This window comes from Trachypithecus francoisi, unplaced genomic scaffold, assembly GCF_009764315.1.
Source record: "Trachypithecus francoisi isolate TF-2019V2 unplaced genomic scaffold, Tfra_2.0 Contig01585, whole genome shotgun sequence".
Classification (NCBI taxonomy): Eukaryota; Metazoa; Chordata; class Mammalia; order Primates; family Cercopithecidae; genus Trachypithecus; species Trachypithecus francoisi.
In genome coordinates, this window is record NW_022681444.1 from 10539034 (window position 1) to 10557439 (window position 18406).

General features: G+C 44.5%; 1 protein-coding gene across 1 annotated transcript in view; it reads right to left on the reverse strand.

Annotated features, from left to right (window-relative positions):
• The window catches only part of DDX31 (DEAD-box helicase 31), an 80517-nt gene that overhangs the window by 45608 nt on the left and 16503 nt on the right, over positions 1-18406 (reverse strand). The window contains 8 exon segments of the mRNA XM_033194846.1: positions 5258-5317; positions 10472-10648; positions 11395-11630; positions 12781-12887; positions 13021-13140; positions 14812-14876; positions 15632-15673; positions 17018-17062. Of these exon segments, the coding sequence (XP_033050737.1) occupies positions 5258-5317; positions 10472-10648; positions 11395-11630; positions 12781-12887; positions 13021-13140; positions 14812-14876; positions 15632-15673; positions 17018-17062 (852 nt within the window).

The window sequence follows — 18406 nt, forward strand, 5'->3', positions numbered from 1 at the left end:
CTGCCCAATACTCCTTGTTTTCTCTCCCCCAGATTTAACTCAGTCGTTTCTTTAGGCTACCACAGTGAAAAAGAAGAAAGGCAAGTCCTGGTCTAGGAAGAGAGAACTGGACTGCTTGCTCCAGTCTCACTTAGGGTCTGTCCAATCCGCGTGGGTCAGTTCAGCAAGCTGAGCCTCAGCTGCCCCACCTAGAAAATGGCTGGGAGAACCACGCTATGTACATCATGAGGTTGTTGCTAAGATCAAATGAGACCATGTATGTGACAAATATCTTGAGACCTACAAATCTCAGTATTCTTGAGATTCTATAAATCTCACTTACCCTGGTGAAGTAAGAACTGGTATGATGGCAATTAGGCAGAGAAGTGATTTCAATGTCTCTGTACTCTCCTCCTCCACCATATCTCATTCTCTGCCCCTGCCCCACCCTGGGAGAGGTCGCAGGGAAGCAGCAGAGGCTCCATTTCCCTGGAGCACCGTCAGCCAGCTACATCAGATCAACAGGAAATCATGACCCACCAAGACTCGGCAGAGGACTCTGTTCCATCTGCTCTTAGAACTTAGATGTAGCTTCATCTTATTCCTTTAAGCTAATTAGGGCAAAAGAATTGCTAAAGTCAGTTCTGAAAGACACTCAACGGTGAGGCCTTGAAGGCCCTGGGCCTGACAATTGGCTGCCTCCATGAGACCTAGGAGTACAGATGGAAGGCAGCTTGCTCAGGTGCCAGCCTGTCAGTTGGATTAAAATGACTCATTTATTTACCCAAGAACCTCACAAAGTGCTTTTACTAACAGGGAGAGGGGGCCTGCCGTCTCTCTGAGAAGGGACGCAGCACACTCGCCTCTGACGCCTTCCCGGCCTGCCAAAAGTCATTATTGCCGTGTGTGGAAAGCCATCAGCAGGGTCCAGGCCCCCGTTGTCCGGGTGACAGATTGGGCTGCGTAATCAGAGGAGGAAGGAGAGAGTGCAGAAGCTGTCAGAGGCGAGAGATCTTGGCTGGAGCCGCCAAAAAACTGGCAACATGAGTTAGCGTAACTGAGTAAACAGCAAACAATCTCCAAATGATCTTTCCGTTAACACAAACAAAATAAAATGAAAAAGATAAACTTTACCTAAAAAGCATACCCCAGAGAAAAGCATGGAAGTCTACATTTATTTGGGGCACAGAACTGACATTCTGTGACTCTCACAGCCTTATCTCCTTTGTCTCCTAGCCTCCTGGCACGGTGGAAATTTCCCAGGAGGAGAGGAAATTAAGAACTGCACAGACAGAACAGTATGCTTCAAGCGGAAAAAAATACTGAGAAGGTGGAGGAAAGCAGCACAGGTGATCTAGGTGCATCTTCCGAAAAAGAAATGCGTGCGCCGCACAGCCAAGGAGGACGCCGAGGGACAGTCAGCACCCAGCAGAGACTGCAGGTATCTTCTTTCTGGGAAAAAGGTGACTGCACTCCATCCAGGGACAACCAAGGAGAGCCACCAGGAGACCAACAGAAAACCTAGTACCAGCCTGAAAATCAGGTGGCTCGGAAACTCCATTTTCTGGCCAGTCAGTGGTACTTCTGTTTATCAACTCATCAGCATAATGATGGTATTAGAAACCAGGTTCCTTTCCTCTGGCTTAGGGTGAGCTCTTCACTATCAGCAGGAGGAAATAACACTTTGCACATAATCCAGTGTCTGATATCTGATCCCTTTGGTTGCTTAACTCCACTCGGGAAAGTGGGCTTTGAACTTCCAACGCCTCGTTTCTGCTCATCCCTACTTCCTACTTACCTTGGCTTTTTCTTAGATCTAGTTTTCCAGAAGACACAAAATTACATTGTGAATGTGTGAGGATTCCTCGTCTTTCACAAACTGATTTCTTTTGCCCCCAACTATGCTTTGCCTAGACTCCACCTTACCATAGTCTCACCTTGACTCAACAGCCACAGTACACAAAGCCACGTATCAGGGCTTGAGAGCTGCATGACATTAAAAAGGTCCCTGCTTTTGAGATGTTTATAATTAAAATGAAATAAAACACACACATGCACCCTTAACTGTTCCTAGCAGGAAGGAAAATGGGGTGGGGGACTTTGTAACAGTAAAGGAAATAGCATAATTGTGAACTTTTGTGTGGGCACATCGCTATTCCCAAATTTTCATAAAGACATTCATTCTGGCCTTGTTAAAAGGATCTCGGGATGATAAATTAAAATGGCAAAAGGCACAGTATAAAGGGGGGAAAATCCCCACGTAACGATTAACAACACGATTCCTCTTTATCAAAAGAAGCCAATTCTCCATCTGTCTCATCCTGAAGTGGCCCTCGTTCCTCATTAACACCAAGGAGGCTCCTGGAGAGCGTTCAGATAGCCTGGCAAGCAACAGGCTGCTTAAAAGGACGCAGAGTGGCAGCATCTCCCCTGACCCAGGCATGATCTATTATAGCGTGTGCATCCCACTCGCCCCGAAGCTCTCATATGCCAGAAGCGTCAGCTAGAGCAAACAAGCATGGCAGAAGGGGCAGGAACACCAAGAGGAAGCGAAGGACTTCCCATGACTGGAAACCTGCGCTCCTGTTCTGGCCCAGCAACCAGGAGAAACGAACCCCATCCAGCTCTTCTCCAGTCATCTCCACTACACAGCAAAGAGGGCTCCCAGAAGATCAGCAAGCTGGAGTGACCTGGACTAGAAAATGAACAAAGACTGAGGGCTTTAGAGAAATCAGGCTGTGGGCGAGGGAGTTTTCTTTACATGTGGCACCCGGGACTGGCAGGGCGCAGAGGGCTGGGAGATCCTGTGCTTTGCCAAGACAATGGCATTCTTTGTCTAGCTGATACCATGTGCCTGCAGGTATCATCAGATAGACAGAACAAGGAAAGTGATCGTATGCTTTTGACCTCACCAAGAATTGTATTAACTATTTCAGAAAGAATAATCTTTTCTTCCATGCAGAGCTACTAAAAATACAAACAACGGAACTTCAGATACCTGGAGTTTTCTTTAAGGCTTATAGCTCACCCATGTCTATAAAGCGTTTGCATACTAGGAGATTCAACAATTTCCGAGGGATAAATCCAGCATGTTATGGGTCAAAGATAAAATATTCTGTTCCTATCATAACCTGAATTCCACCCCAAAGGTTCCTACTGCTTTCTATTTTGACAGTCCAGAACATTCACTTCTCAGGTAATACCAGAGGAACGAAAAACCCCTTCCCAATGAGCAAGTCTATTAATGTCTGTCTTTAGAAAAACACACACACTGGTAGCCCTCAACATCGAGTTTCCGGGGCCCCATCTATCGCCCCCAATTCCATCTACAAAACCAAGCACCTACTGCGTGCCTGCTCTGTGCTAGACACTGGGATAGAAATGCAAACAAATCACAGTCCTTGTCTTCACGATGCTTACGACTGGCTGGGAAGGTACCTAGACCAGGTGGGATGAGCGCTACGGTGAAGAAATGAAGGGTGCACTGGGACGGCCTCATGGGGAAGAACAGGGGGCTCCTGAGTTTCATTTCTCTGAAGACATAAAATTTAAGAGGAGACCTAAGGATGGTTTAGTCAAAATCAGGTAGTGTTCCAGGCAGAGGGACCAGCATGAACCAAGGCCCCAAGGCCAGAAAAAGCCAGATGATACATTCAAGGACTGAAAGAGGGGGCTGTTTTGCTGAAGGGTAGGGAACAAGGGGGAGTAGGGTGAAAAGAGACAAATAGGAGTCAGGTTCCCCAAAGTCTTGTTAGATATAATAAGGACTATTGACAATTTTTTCTTTTGAGACAAGGTCTCACTCTGTTGCTCAGGCTGGAATGCAGTGGTGCAATCACAGCTCACTGTAGCCTCAACCTTCTAGGCTCAAGTGATCCTCCCGCCTCAGCCTCCTGAGTAGCTGGAACGACAGGCACGTGCCACCATGCCCGGCTAATTTTTAGTCCTTCATTTTTTTTGTAGAGACGGGGTCTTGCTATATTGTTGCTCAGGCTGGTCATGAACTCCTGGGCTCAAGCGATCCTCCCACCTCGGCCTCCCAAAGTGGTGAAAGGCTTGTAGGCGTGAATCACCGCACCTGGCCCAACAAATTTCTTTAAGTAGATTATTTAGAATTTATCTTCACTATAGGCCATGCATAAAGCTGGCTTTAGAACAAGCTTGAGCATCTGACTCGTGGATGGGCCTCATAAATGGAAGGACTTGGTCAGACACAGATCTCCTCAAGAGGCAAGCATTCCATGGTTACAGCTCTCAGGCCTGAATGAGTGTCAGCAGAGCCACTGTTTGCCTCGCACACATGAGAACTGACACTGTGATAAGCAGGTTACCAACAAGCCCCCTCTTGCAGGTGAGCACACATATATATACACACAAGAAACCATGCTGCACTCATACAGAAACTCAACACTTAGACAGAAAAGTCTCCATTGCCTTTAATAGTGAATATGGAATACAAGTTCCTTAAGTAATTGCATCAAATGTGGCCTAGATGGGCATTCAAACAGCTTAGTATCTTTGTTTCTACCCAGCACTCGTTCACTGGATTGACTAAATTTATAGTACAATTTCATTACTGTATATACAGGAACTTCTCCAATAACCAGCTGGGGATTAAGTTACATCATCCAAGATGGAACAGAGAAGGCACTTTAATCTTCGGAGATAGCAACAACTACAGTAAAGTGAATCCCTGGGTGATGGGGAGAGAACACTGAAGGTGTGAGTTTTTAATCTCGAAAGAGCACAAGAGGCATGAGTTTAAAAAAAGGTCAGTGTTGTGCTGGAGGAGGCAGCTATCCAGGACTGCAGAGCCTGAGGCTGAGGGAGCTGGCCCTGAAATCACAGGGCAAATGGTAGTCAGAGACAACAGCAAATAAAATTGGCCCAAATGCACCAATTTTCCTTTAAGAAAAGGTGAGGAGAGGAAGGCAGAGTCATTTTGTTGTGGAAAGGCTTTCTCAGCTCTAATTACTCCCGATAGCTGTAATTTACAAGTTTTGGGTGGATAGAAATCTCCAAGATTCACACATTTTCAGACCAACAGCTGCCACTATTAGTGAGCAAATTGCCAAGTCTTCTGCACGGTGGTGGCTGGCTATCTGTGGCCCTGTCAGGTAACAAGAAAGAAGTGCAAAGAGGCCAGCCCCACCAAGGGGCCCCTAGTGTTCCTGGGCTCTGCAGGACTGACCACAGGACAAACTGTCAAGAGACAAAAAATTGCAGAGCCATCACAGAAATGTATCAGCCTTCGCATGGAAGACAGGGCAATACGTACCGTGCAAAGAAGGACGCCTCTTCTGGAATGTGAAAATTCCTGAAACACTGCTGTTCTTTCCTACAAAAACAAGGAAAAATAGAGCTTTACAACTCAGAGACAAACTCCAGCAAGGTAGGCTTAGATCTCCCTAGCTCTCTCCATCTCCTACTGCTAGAGCTATTTTCAGGCACAGAGAGGCTTGCCAGGAAAGAGGAAGAAGTGGATTCTTTATATCTTCTAAGAGGACCCTGTACTTACAGGACCAGACTTGAGGCTACGGTGAAGTAGCGGGGGTTTTGAGGGTGCACATTTCTGTGAGACAGTACCAGGGTAGGCACACTCTCCAGGAATGGCCAAAAACAAAAACAGGAATGTGCAAGTTCCTCCGTGCAGGGTTCCAAACCAATGTGCAATGTATTCTAAACATTCTCCTACAAGGAGAAAGGAATAAAGAATAACCAATCTTCTCTACAGGCAGTTTTAAAAAAGATTGGATATGGCCGGGCGTGGTGGCTCAAGCCTGTAATCCCAGCACTTTGGGAGGCCGAGGCAGGCGGATCAGGAGGTCAGGAGATCGAGACCATCCTAGCTAACATGGTGAAACCCCGTCTCTACCAAAACTACAAAAAAAAAAATTAGCCGGGCGCGGTGGTGGGCGCCTGTAGTCCCAGCTACTCGGGAGGCTGAGGCAGGAGAATGGCGTGAACCCAGGGGGCGGAGCTTGCAGTGAGCCGAGATTGCACCACTGCACTCCAGCCTGGGCCACAGAGCGAGACTCCGTCTCAAAAAAAAAAAAAAGAAAAAAAAAAAAAAAAACGTTGGGCGCGGTGGCTCAAGCCTGTAATCCCAGCACTTGGGAGGACGAGACGGGTGGATCACGAGGTCAGGAGATCGAGACCATCCTGGCTAACACGGTGAAACCCTGTCTCTACTAAAAAAAAAAAAAAAAAAAAAAAGATTAGATATTTATAAAACTATGTATTTTAATTGGAGAGAAATTACATTTGCATTAAAGGAAGAAAATAAAATACCACTCAAGGCAAACCATCACTACCACTGGGGATACCTTGATGTTTTCCGAGTTCCCCTTTTATGCATCACATAACCAAATATGTAGCTTTCCAAAAACATGGCACCCTACTATTTATACTATTAACATGCTCTTAGATAGCAACAGAATATGAGCATCTCTTCATGCCAATAAGTATCTAAAGACCAGGTCATCTGTTGTGGTGAAACAGTACTCAGCTAAATGGATGCGCCATTATTTATTTGACCAATGTTGTATGCAATGAAGCTTGTCTCCGATTTTTTTTTTTTTTTTGAGACAGGGTCTCATTTTGTCACCCAGACTCACTGCACAATCTCAGTTCACTAAAACCTCCACCTTCCGGGTTCAAGTGATCCTCCCACTTTGGCCTCCTGAGTAGCTGGGACTACAGGCATGCACCACGCCGCCTGGCTAATTTTTGTATTTTCTGTTAGAGACCAGGTTTTGCCATGCTGCCCAGGCTGGTCGCGAACTCGAGCTCAAGCAACTCACCAGCCTCAGCCTCCCAAAGTGCTAGAATTACAGGCGTGAGCCACCACGCCCTGCTGATTTTTTAATATTGCAATCAATGCTGTGACAAACATCTCTGTAAATAAGTCACTGTGTAGATTCTTAATGATTCTCTTAGGTTAAATTCCTAGAAACAGACTTGCTGGACCAAAAGGTGAGCATCCTAGAATGCTTTCAGTATGAGCCTGCGACGGCACCTCTGAACGCTCTTCAGTCATGATGCTCTATGCACTTGAGTTGGTCACATTCACCCGTCAGCAGCAAATACAAAGAAATAGAACCAAACTACTCAAAATCTGGAAAAAAGTAAAGTCTCTGCTGCTTTGGCACAGTCACTGTGTGCTGTGGCATGTCTTTCTGGGCTTTCATATACGTAGATTTTGTCCATGGCTGGAAGCCCAGGGCACACCTCACTGAGTACACTGGATAAAGACATACAGGCCGGGCGCGGTGGCTCAAGCCTGTAATCCCAGCACTTTGGGAGGCCGAGACGGGCGGATCACGAGGTCAGGAGATCGAGACCATCCTGACTAATACGGTGAAACCCTGTCTCTACTTAAAAATACAAAAAAAAACTAGCCGGGCGACGAGGCAGGCGCCTGTAGTCCCAGCTACTCGGGAGGCTGAGGCAGGAGAATGGCGTAAACCCGGGAGGCGGAGCTTGCAGTGAGCTGAGATCCGGCCACTGCACTCCAGCCTGGGCGACAGAGTGAGACTCCGTCTCAAAAAAAAAAAAAAAAAAAAAAAAAAAAAAAAAGACATACAAACAACCAACATTCATCGAGTGCTCACCATGTACCAGACACTGGCTTAAGCACCTCACACATCTGAACTTCGCTAATCCTCACAACAACCCTATGTGTAGGTACTATCATCACCCCATTTTCCAGAAGAAAAAAACTGAGGCACAGACAGGTTAAGGAACTTGCCCAAAGGACACACACACATGGTAAAGGGCTGGAATGATATCTGAACCCGGGAACTATGTTCCTAAGTCAGTGCTCAGACCCCCAAAAGGACAGATCCATTTGTCCAGTCTGCTGCACGATCTTTACAAATGATCATTTTTAATGGCTGCATCGTAGAATCAGAATCAGAAAAAATCAAAAAGTTCATAAAAGCTTATGAAACACCTTAAAGACTAGTTATGATGCATTCAGATTTGGGGCAAGAAAAAAAAAAACCTACCAAATTCTGGGACTTTCATCACAACTACCATGCAAATAGCAACTCCTATCCAATGCTCAGAAACTTACTTAAAATCATGTCAACCATCATCACAACTACCATGCAAATAGTAACTCCTATCCAATGCTCAGAAACTTACTTAGAATCATGTGAGCCATCATCACAACTACCTTGCAAATAGTAACTTCTATCCAATGCTCAGAAACTTACTTAGAATCATGTCAGCCATCATCACAACTACCTTGCAAATAGTAACTTCTATCCAATGCTCAGAAACTTATGTAGAATCATGTCAACCATCTAAGGAGACCATGCTAAGGTCTTGTAGGATAGTGGCCAGGGTAATAAGTCAGGAAAACTTAAGTGGGACAGTTTCAGCCTAGTCTGGAACAAGAAACTTACCCCTAATACTTAGAAAATAAAACACAGGGATACTATAACCTCCTGTCTTCCACTGCAAAGGCTAAATACTACACAGACATTCTTCTTTTTAAACTACAAAAACACAATTTTAATTATTAAAAAAACCTTTTAAACTATAAAAACAGAACTATTTCTGAAAGGCAGATAAAAACAATAATAATAAAGGCGCTTAACATTTACTGAGCACTTCCTGTGTGTTAGGCCCTGTATGGAGAGCTCTGCATTCACTGAGTCAACCCTAAAGGAAGTACAATTATCATCCCCACTTTAGAGACACGGAAACTAAGTCACAGAGAGGTTAAATATTTACCTGACATTACACAGTCAGCAAACGACAGCCAGGACAGGACTACAAGCAGTGTGCCCCCAGAGGGCACAGCTATAAACAGCATACTAGACTACTTCCCTGTTACAATGTGAGATGAACAGCCTCTGTATAATGAAGCTATAGACTCTTGTGTGTGATCTATTATAGCGAATTCCTAGACTATTCTGAGTCCATACCCAGCTTCCCCCAATCGCTTGGATCGATGCCGCAGAACGCCTCTGGTAAAAACAGACTCACAGGATTAGTAAACAAAGCTTAAAACAAAAACAAAACTCCAAACCATTAATGGTATTAAAAAAATAAAATCAAGAAGTTTGATTGAATCAGGGATCCGAAGGTAAAGGCCAAGAGTTTACCTAATGCACAAGGGCTGGAATGTTCAGGGATTTTTTTTTTTTTTTTTTTTTTTTTTTGTTGAGACGGAGTCTCGCTCTGTCGCCCGGGCTGGAGTGCAGTGGCCGGATCTCAGCTCACTGCAAGCTCCGCCTCCCGGGTTTACGCCATTCTCTCGCCTCAGCCTCCCGAGTAGCTGGGACTACAGGCGCCCGCCATCTCGCCCGGCTAATTTTTTTGTATTTTTTTTTAGTAGAGACGGGGTTTCACCGTGTTAGCCAGGATGGTCTCGATCTCCTGACCTCGTGATCCGCCCGTCTCGGCCTCCCAAAGTGCTGGGATTACAGGCTTGAGCCACCGCGCCCGGCCCAGGGATTTCTATATAATCTTGTGGCAAATAACCTGTGTCCTTGAGTGACCTTGAGCAAGTTCGCTTTTCTGGGCCTCTATTTACTTCAGTATTAAAACAAAAGAGCAAAAGCAAAGAGAGGCTGGACTTGTTTAGGATCGTGTCAAACCTCTGGTGTCCCTTTTAGCTCTAAAAATGTTATGATCTTTTAAGCTGGCTCAAGTCAAATCTCATTCCGATTTCTAGTTTTCTTTCCCACTTTCTAATTTGTGAAGCTGCCTGGTACCCTCTCCTCTAGGGCAAAATGGCTCCTACTTCTGAGTCTTGCTCGTCCTTTCTTTTCCAATTCCAGTAAGCATATCTCACTCCCGTACTCCACCCCGACTCCCTACCAAACGGCCTAGTTAAGAGTGGAGGAATGCGACTCACACAGCTAAGTCCCTAAAATAGAGGAAATGTTGTACTCTCCTTCGTGAACAGAAATCTTACTCCGTGCCGAGAAAGAACTGGGAACCCGCAGCCCCTTTGGTTCACAGTACCCTCTCCCAACCGAAAGCGTTCTGAGTGCAGCGCTGTGTCTTGTTGACAATGACAGCAGCCGTGCTCAGCAGTACCATATGGGATCCACAATTTAGCTCCATTAATGCTCTTAATTTGAAGACATCAAGCCCTAATTACACACTGGGTACTAAAAAGGCAAAACCCTTCCCTGGTGCCAGCTACTTAGTGGTACTCTGTTGCCTTAACAGCTGGTTGAGGTAGATTCAGGCCAAGTCGGGGCCTGCGAGCTCTCTCGGGTGGAAGAGACCAGCTCCTGGAGCAAAAGCAAATGGGAACAATAGACTCTCCTTGCCCACATCAATCCAGCAGTGTGATCCCCTCTAGTTCCAGTGGGTCCCCCATTTTCGTCTAATTCTTGACTTGCCCAGTGGAGTGTGCAAGGGTCGTAGCCATTGCTGAGCCTCAAGAACAGGTTTGCCGGACTTAGGTTCGTCCCCATCTCCACGTGGGGCCACGGTGCTGTCGCTGCACAGGGAGATCAGTGCTCACCTCCTGCTCCATGTTGCCATGCAGCCGTAGGAATTTTAATCGCGTGGAGGCAGATGGCAACTGCCCTGATGCCGGTGCCCCTGAGCTGCTCAGCAGGGTCTGTAGGAAGAGGCTGTAGTGGAACTCCACCAGCTCGCAACTTGAGAAAAAGATAACCATCTTCTGGTCTTTCTCAAACTACAATGATACAAAGGGAGGAAAAACCCACATATTTTAAGATGACGTGACGCCAAAATGAATATTTCTCCAAACTATACAGTCATGCTGACCCCCGTTTGGAAATAAAAGTGACTATCTTTGAATTATTTTAAAAATCAAAAACAGTGATACTGCACTCTACAAAGAATGCAGGAGAGGAAAACGACATAGCTATCATTTCAAACGGGTTTCCCTTATCTGACAAAAATAAACACACTTCAGAGCACAGCTGTGTGGGAGCTCCGTTCCCCTTATTCATCCAGGGCTTGCCACAGCAACACTACCTGGCTGAGACCCTACATACGCAGAAAATCTTCACCCTGAAGCCCTTCCACTTACTATCTTCTCACGTCTCAGAGTCATCACAGAAGTCTAGTAAATAAATACACAAATGCCAGGACTCTTGGAGAAACATGAGCACAAGCCCCTATGTCTGCCTCACATCCAGCTGTTCCCGCCACCTGTGATGTGCCTAGTATCAGTCCCAGGAAAGGTATCGAGGACAGATTTCAAGCTGAACATCATGGCTACCATTGACCTCTGATTCTTTACCATAATCCTAAAACTTGACTGAAAGGATGTACATCAACGTTTGCATCCGGAATGCAGACATAAGTTGGAAAACCTCTGATTTTTGGTGTCTTAACTCATTGCTACCAATGGCTTAACACAAGAGAGCAGGCCTTTCTTCCCTGGATCAAGTCGGCACTAGCCCACAGTCCCACCTTGCATTTCTGAAGGATGAAGGCCGCTAGGCAGACAAGCCTCAGTTTGCTGGGAACCACAGTCACGTGCTGCTCGAGACTCTCTGGTATTGCAAAGCTGTCCTGCTCGTCACCAGCTGGTGGAGGACAGACCTCCCGGATCGCTTTGTCCTTTGAGTTCAACTGGTCATGGCTCTTGTCCAGGACGGAAATACTGACTGGATCATGCAAACTGATATCAGCTAGCCGCGTTACACCTTGGATAAAAGTGAGAAGGGCAAAGCAGACAACAAACACACCGTGAAACTGGTCACAAAAACGTACCCCTTATACAGCACCCACCCATGAATGTTAGGACTATGTATGTTACCCCATGGGTATCACCAAGTCCCAGCACTGATCTGCCCTAGTGCCAACATGTGTGTTGCGGGGAGATCTACCAAAACTTCTTCCCACAGCCTAATAACCAATCTGTACCAACGTTCTATAAACACTCACCTACGGAACAGCGCCCAAAAGACAGCAACAGATACTGCACCCACTCCCACCTCCCAAAAGGGTTCTTTGATCAAGTAAGTTATGGTAAACCTTGGATTTCAAAGGTTTCACAAAAGCGTCTTTGCTCTAAGCAGCCCTCTCAGGGCCTTTATTGTGTTAATGTGCCCTGAGAATACCCAACGAAGGGATGTGGGGCATTTCTCAAACTTTCCTGACCACAGAATCCCTTTTTCATTTTGAATCATCCCTCAAATTTTAGAACATGGGGAACTGTGAAGGGTCACATGCATGGTATCTGGTACATGCACATTACAAGGTGGCCTAGTAAACCAAGGAAACCAGACACAAGTGAAAGCTGCACTGCTGGTCAATGACTCACTGTGTGGGGTGATTCTGGTAGAGTGATGCAACTTTTCCAAGCCTTCGTGTTCCCACTGATAAAAGAGAGCTAAGAATTTCTATTGCATATGGATGGAAAACAGAGAAGAGCTTCATTGATATATTTTTTAAGTTCAATAGCTCTATAGAAGGAAGAGTGATTACATCAAAAATGCACTCAGATAAGAAGTCATCATCTTCAGTGCAAGGGCCCTGCTCTCTGTGGGTTGCAAGTGCAAAAAAACCTCATGAAACCACCAAGCCAACGGCAGCCAGTCTTTTCTCATCCTCATCCCTGTCCTTTCTCCCTTTCCCCATGTGCTGGGGAACGTATCTGTCTTGGATGACTTGAAGAGCGAAGCTGGGAGTGCAGAACATACAGTTTGAAAAGGCAGTCTTCTAAGGACATCTCTCTCCCTGCCCCCCACCTCCCTGAGGTTGAGAATCACTGAAGCAAACAACCCAGATTAAATCTAGGTCCTTCCTCTTCATTAGGAACAAAGAAGGACCCATCACTTCTTTTCAGCTCACCTTCTGTGAGTGTCGCTGATAGCAAGATGTTCTGTCGTTTCTGGCATTCAGCATTTACAGCATTAAGTATCACTGTGATGTCCTTTTCAAAACCCAAATCCAAGATTCTGTGGTTGCAAAAAAAGGAAATTTTCATCTATATGAAGAGCAAATGTGGTCTAACGGGCCACAGAAGTTGCAACAAGGAGAGCAGAAACAGCCCTTCTCTTCTACCTGTCATCATCCTGGGACGAGGCTCACCTGTCTGCTTCATCAAACACCAACCACCGCAGCCGACTAAAATGAATGTTCTTTGTGGATTTTATATGATCCACCAGGCGTCCAGGAGTTGAGATAAGGATATTTATTCCTTTGCGGAGTCTGTTTAAAATTATATATCATAAACGGAAGTAAATCAAACGGGGCTACGCCAATAGAAAACACAGGAAAACGGCAAAAGAGACAGACTCATTTCATGTACAGTACAAACGTGCCATAGCCTGAAATCATGACAAAACATAAAAACAACTGGGTAGAAAGCTGTGCTTGAGTCTTTCCCTGTACTGTGAGATGCAACTGTTATGATGTGAAATTACATTAAAATCATAAAACCTTAATTTTGAAAGAAATCATAACTACATAATCCAATGCTCTTTATCTGATTCATAAATCCTTTCTAGAACCTTCCAAAAAGATTGTAGTCCAGCCTGTTCTCGAAGGTTTCTGTGCTAGGGAATCTAGTATCTAAGCAAGTTATCCCATGCCAGTGTGCTTCAATTGCTAGGACACTTTTTTTTTATGCTAAGCCCTTTATGTAACTTCCACACAATGGGGCTCAGCTTTGTCCCATGGGTTATATACAATAAATCTAATTTCTCATTCCCCAAACAACCATTTTCCTATTAGTCCACAGTAATAAAAGCTTCCAACTTTTAGTACATTTTTTTTTTCTTTGTAGAGATGGGGTTCTCGCTATGTTGCCTAGGTTGGTCTCAAACTCCTGGTCTTAAGTCATCCTCCTGCCTTGGCCTCCCAAAGTGCTGGGATTACAGGCATGAGCCACTGCACCCAGCCTACCTGGATATATTTTCCAGCTTCCCTTGCAGTTAAGTATAGTCATGCTTCTGTTTTAGCAATGGGATAAAAGGGTAAAGGGAACATGCCAATCATGCTTCGGAGGGAGCAGGTATGATTATCTCTGTACCTGCTGGCAAGAAATTAGATGCAATGGTTGGAGTGCCTGCAACTATCTAAGACTATGAGGTAACCTTAAAAATGGAATCCTTCCATAGTGGCACAAAAAGACAGAGTTTGGTCCCCGACACTGGAGCTCCAGGCCAGCCTTGGACTGGCTCTCTCAGATTTCTTAAATGTGAAAGTAAAGTAAAACTTGTGTATTGTTTGTGCCACTGTTATTTCTCGTTATTCACAGCTGAGTCGAATCCTAACCAATGCTTTGAGGTTTCAGGTTTCATATTTACTCCTCGGTTATAGACTACATGCATCATTATTGAGTACTGGTTATTAAGCTGTAATACAATAAAAATGTTTTCAAAAGAATGAAGACAGTTTGAGATTTACTTGTTGCAACAATTTTCAACTGACACCCATTATAAATTCTAATAAAGAAAGGAATAAACATATTTGGTTGTAAAAAACAAGTCCCAAAGCATTATATGAGTAATGATCTTGTTTTTGTAAAACCAAACAACAAAACCCCAAACTCTCAATGTACACAAAAATGAGTTGCACCCAGGTGGATGTATACTAAACCAGGGATGCTGTAGGGCATTGGGTAGGTGGGAGTTAAGAAGGTGACAGCACTGTTAATAGCAACATCAGAAGGAAACGTGTTTGTAGGTTTAATATTTTAAAAAACAGCACCGTCTAGAGGTGACCGCTCCCCACTGACTCAATCTGTCCCTGTGCACTGGGACTAGGAAGCAGAGCCTGAGATAAAGCTCTCAGCAGGTTTAGAGGGATCCAGCCTTATGGAACAGGAAGGCAGGACAGATTCAAGAAGGAAATAACAACCAACAAACCTCTTCCTACCTGGCCTTTTCTGATTTTCTCTTCTCTCCTCCCATTAACACTCCAGGCACAATCCAGGTGAAAGGCTACAGAAAGACAGCAGACCACAGTCAGTGCAAAGCCCCTTTACTTAAACATCAGACACTGATTCCAAATTCCCTTTCCTTAAGGCATGAGAGAGAACTGGCGCTTCTCATTGTATAAGGTGTTATTGTGCAGACACAATTCCTAGGCATTGCTACACCCAGTACACTATCAGCAGTAACTTGAAATATAGGTAGATAACTAGCTTCCACCACAGTGAGAGAGAAATGTGAGCTTCCTAAATCACTCAAGTAGCTTCCCTGTCTTTCCCCACAGAGCCTGAATTGAAAACATATTTCAGTAAGTCCACTGCCTTTTTTGGGGTTAAAACCCAAGCAACACCTTTCCCTACTCTCCACCCCTAATAAAAGAAAGAATGGATCAATTCATGATCTAATTTGGTGAGTTGTCTGGCTTCGACTCTGAAACCTTCGAAGACTCTCCTTTCTAAACAAACGCTACTTGCAGCTAAGTTGCTTTCCACTGGGTCACCGTCAGGCTATACCTGTGCATTTCTCTATGTGGCTTGCTAGTGACTATGATGAACCAATTATAGGACTTTATGCACCAGGAGTCACTGATAATCCAGCTAAGCTAGAAATGGGTGGGTTTAGATCAGTAAAAACCTATAAACTACCTAGAGAGAGCAGAGATATCCAGGCAAAAGGAAATAATTCTTATCTCTTTGAAAATAAAGAATAGACTGTGGTATACTAGTCAGGAAGCAAGATAAAATGGAACTCATGGTTTGCCTTACCTTAAGCAGTTTCTGGACAGTGTCAAAGCTTTGTAGAGCCAGCTGTAAAAATTTCAAAAGTTATAGATGATCAATAGGATCCCTTCTTCTTCTTCTTTTTTTTTTTTAAAGACAATGTAACGTGATTAGGATCCAAACTTGTACCTGAAGTTAAGATTTAAGAAGAAAAAAATCCTATACACGGAATCTAATATACCTTGCTCTTAGACTGGTTCTGCAACCTGTCAGTTTGGGCAAAGAGTTACACCACGTCTATTTGTTGGACATACACAAAAATAGTGTTTTGTGCTCCCTCTGCTGGCTCAAATTCCCAGAGTGCCACACAGAGAAGTTCAAGTCTATGCTGCACAAAAATGTAAGGGAATGAACCAAAGTAACCTGAATGTGACTCTCCTTAGAAAGAAAGAGAATATAATATGTATGCGAGGTAAGACAGAACAGTGATGCAACAGGGTAGCCTCCGGGAACTTCACTCTAAAGGTGCCATGACTGTGTTCTACCACTGTCCCAGGGTATGTGAAGCCTGGGAGATGGTGGTCACTCCTCACGTCTGTATCAATAAAACAAAAGCAAACTAACAGCTCCATTGGAGAACAAAGCAAGTGAAAATTAAAGTAGGCTACAACCATTAACAACCTTCAAAGATGCCTCATACAGAATCCCGTTCTTAAAGGATGTATACACAGTTTCCACATATTTAGTATTCATGAAGCATCCTAGAGAAGTAGCAAGTTTGCTGCTGTAAAAATTTTAATAGCTTCTGTGCCTGCTCCTTCATTGGACTGAGCTGAGATAGGGGACTGCAGGCTGTATAAAAGGCTGACTTCAAATCATCTCTGTGATCAATTCTCTGTAAGGAAGTGATCAGCATTTGATAGAGAAACCAGATACCCTAATCTGAAGTTGCCACTGTGGGCAAATAAAATAGACTAGATAGAATAGTTCCACCAAGAAAGAAAAAACTATTGAAAAGTTTAACTTTTAGGAACAAGTAACATTTTTGGTAGCAGTAGCTTTTAAAAAAATTAAAGGTTCATTTTCAGAGCCAACTGCTTTTGGTTTTGAATTAAGTTGCTTAAAAAAAAAAAACCTACAAAAATGCAAGGTTTTTTTTTAAGCAAATTAATTCAAAACACGATTAAACAGACATTTAATAGTGTCATTAGTTTCTAGACAATAGGAAAATACTTTTCCATACTTATGATTCTCAGAGACTACTTGAATTTTTCTCCTTGACAAGAACCAGAAGGATGGCTTTCAGGTAAATGGAAGTGGTGGCCAGTGGCTTGTGCAGTAGGGAGAAAAATGGTAAAACCACTTTTAAATTCAAAGGGACATTAGTGAAAGCATGTGCTTAAAACTTGCCCCAAAAGGGAGCCTGCTTACCTCTCTTGTTGGTACGAGCACCAGGGCATAGGGGCCATCACTGCGCTGTTGACACACAGAAAAGAAATGCCATGAGCAGGATAAACAAAGGCAGACTCCAAATGAACAGGACACCGCGTGGCCGGTTGTAGAACATCAGAAGCACTCTCGATGAAGAAAGGGACAAATTAAGGTTGCCACTGATGTGGTTTGGCTATGCTCCTACCCACATTTCAACTTGCATTGTATCTCCCAGAATTCCCACATGTTGTAGGACAGACGGCAGGGGGGCAGGGCGGGAGGTGGTAACTGAACCATGGGGGTCGGTTATTCTCGTGATAATAAGTAAGTCTCACGAGATCTGATGGGTTTATCAGAGGTTTCTGCTTTTGCTTCTTCCTCATTCTCTCTTGCTGCTGCCATGTAAGAAATGCCTTTCAGCTGGGTGCGGTGGCTCAAGCCTGTAATCCCAGCACTTTGGGAGGCCGAGACGGGCGGATCACGAGGTCAGGAGATCCAGACCATCCTGGCTAACACGGTGAAACCCTGCCTCTACTAAAAAATACAAAAAACTAGCCGGGCGAGGTGGCAGGCGTCTGTAGTCCCAGCTACTCGGGAGGCTGAGGCAGGAGAATGGTGTAAACCCGGGAGGCGGAGCTTGCAGTGAGCCGAGATCCCGCCACTGCACTCCAGCCTGGGCGACAGAGCAAGACTCCCTCTCAAAAAAAAAAGAAATGCCTTTCATCCTCTGCCATGATTACGAGACCTCCCCCTGCCATGTGGAACTGTAAGTCAAATTAAACCTCCTTTTCTTCCTAGTCTCGGGTATGTTTTTATCAGCAGCGTAAAAATGGAATAACACACTCAACTAACCCCATTATTCTAGAATACTGTTCTAGAGATCCTGGCCCAAGCAATCTGACAAGAGAAAGAAATATGATGTATAAAATTAGAAAATAGGAGACAAAATTATTTTTAGCAGATGATGTTATTTTATCTTAGAAAAAAAAAACATAAGAGAATTAATTAAAAATGTATTACAAACAAGATAATTTTGTCAAGCAGCTGAATGCAACATTAAAATATAAAATCAATAACCGTCCGGGTGCAGTGGCTCACACCTGCAATCCCAGCACTTTGGGAGGCCAAGGCGGGTGGCTCACTTGAGGTCAGGAGTTCGAGACCAGCCTGACCAACATGGTGAAACCCCGTCTCTACTAAAAACACAAAAATAAGCTGGGCATGGTGGAGGGTGCCTGTAATCCCAGCTCTTCAGGAGGCTGAGGCAGAAGAATCACTTGAACCCAGGAGGTGGAGGTTGCAGTGGGCCAGGATCATGCCATAGAACTTCAGCCTGGGCAACAAGTGTAAAACTCAGCCTCAAGTAATAATAATAATAATGATGATGAT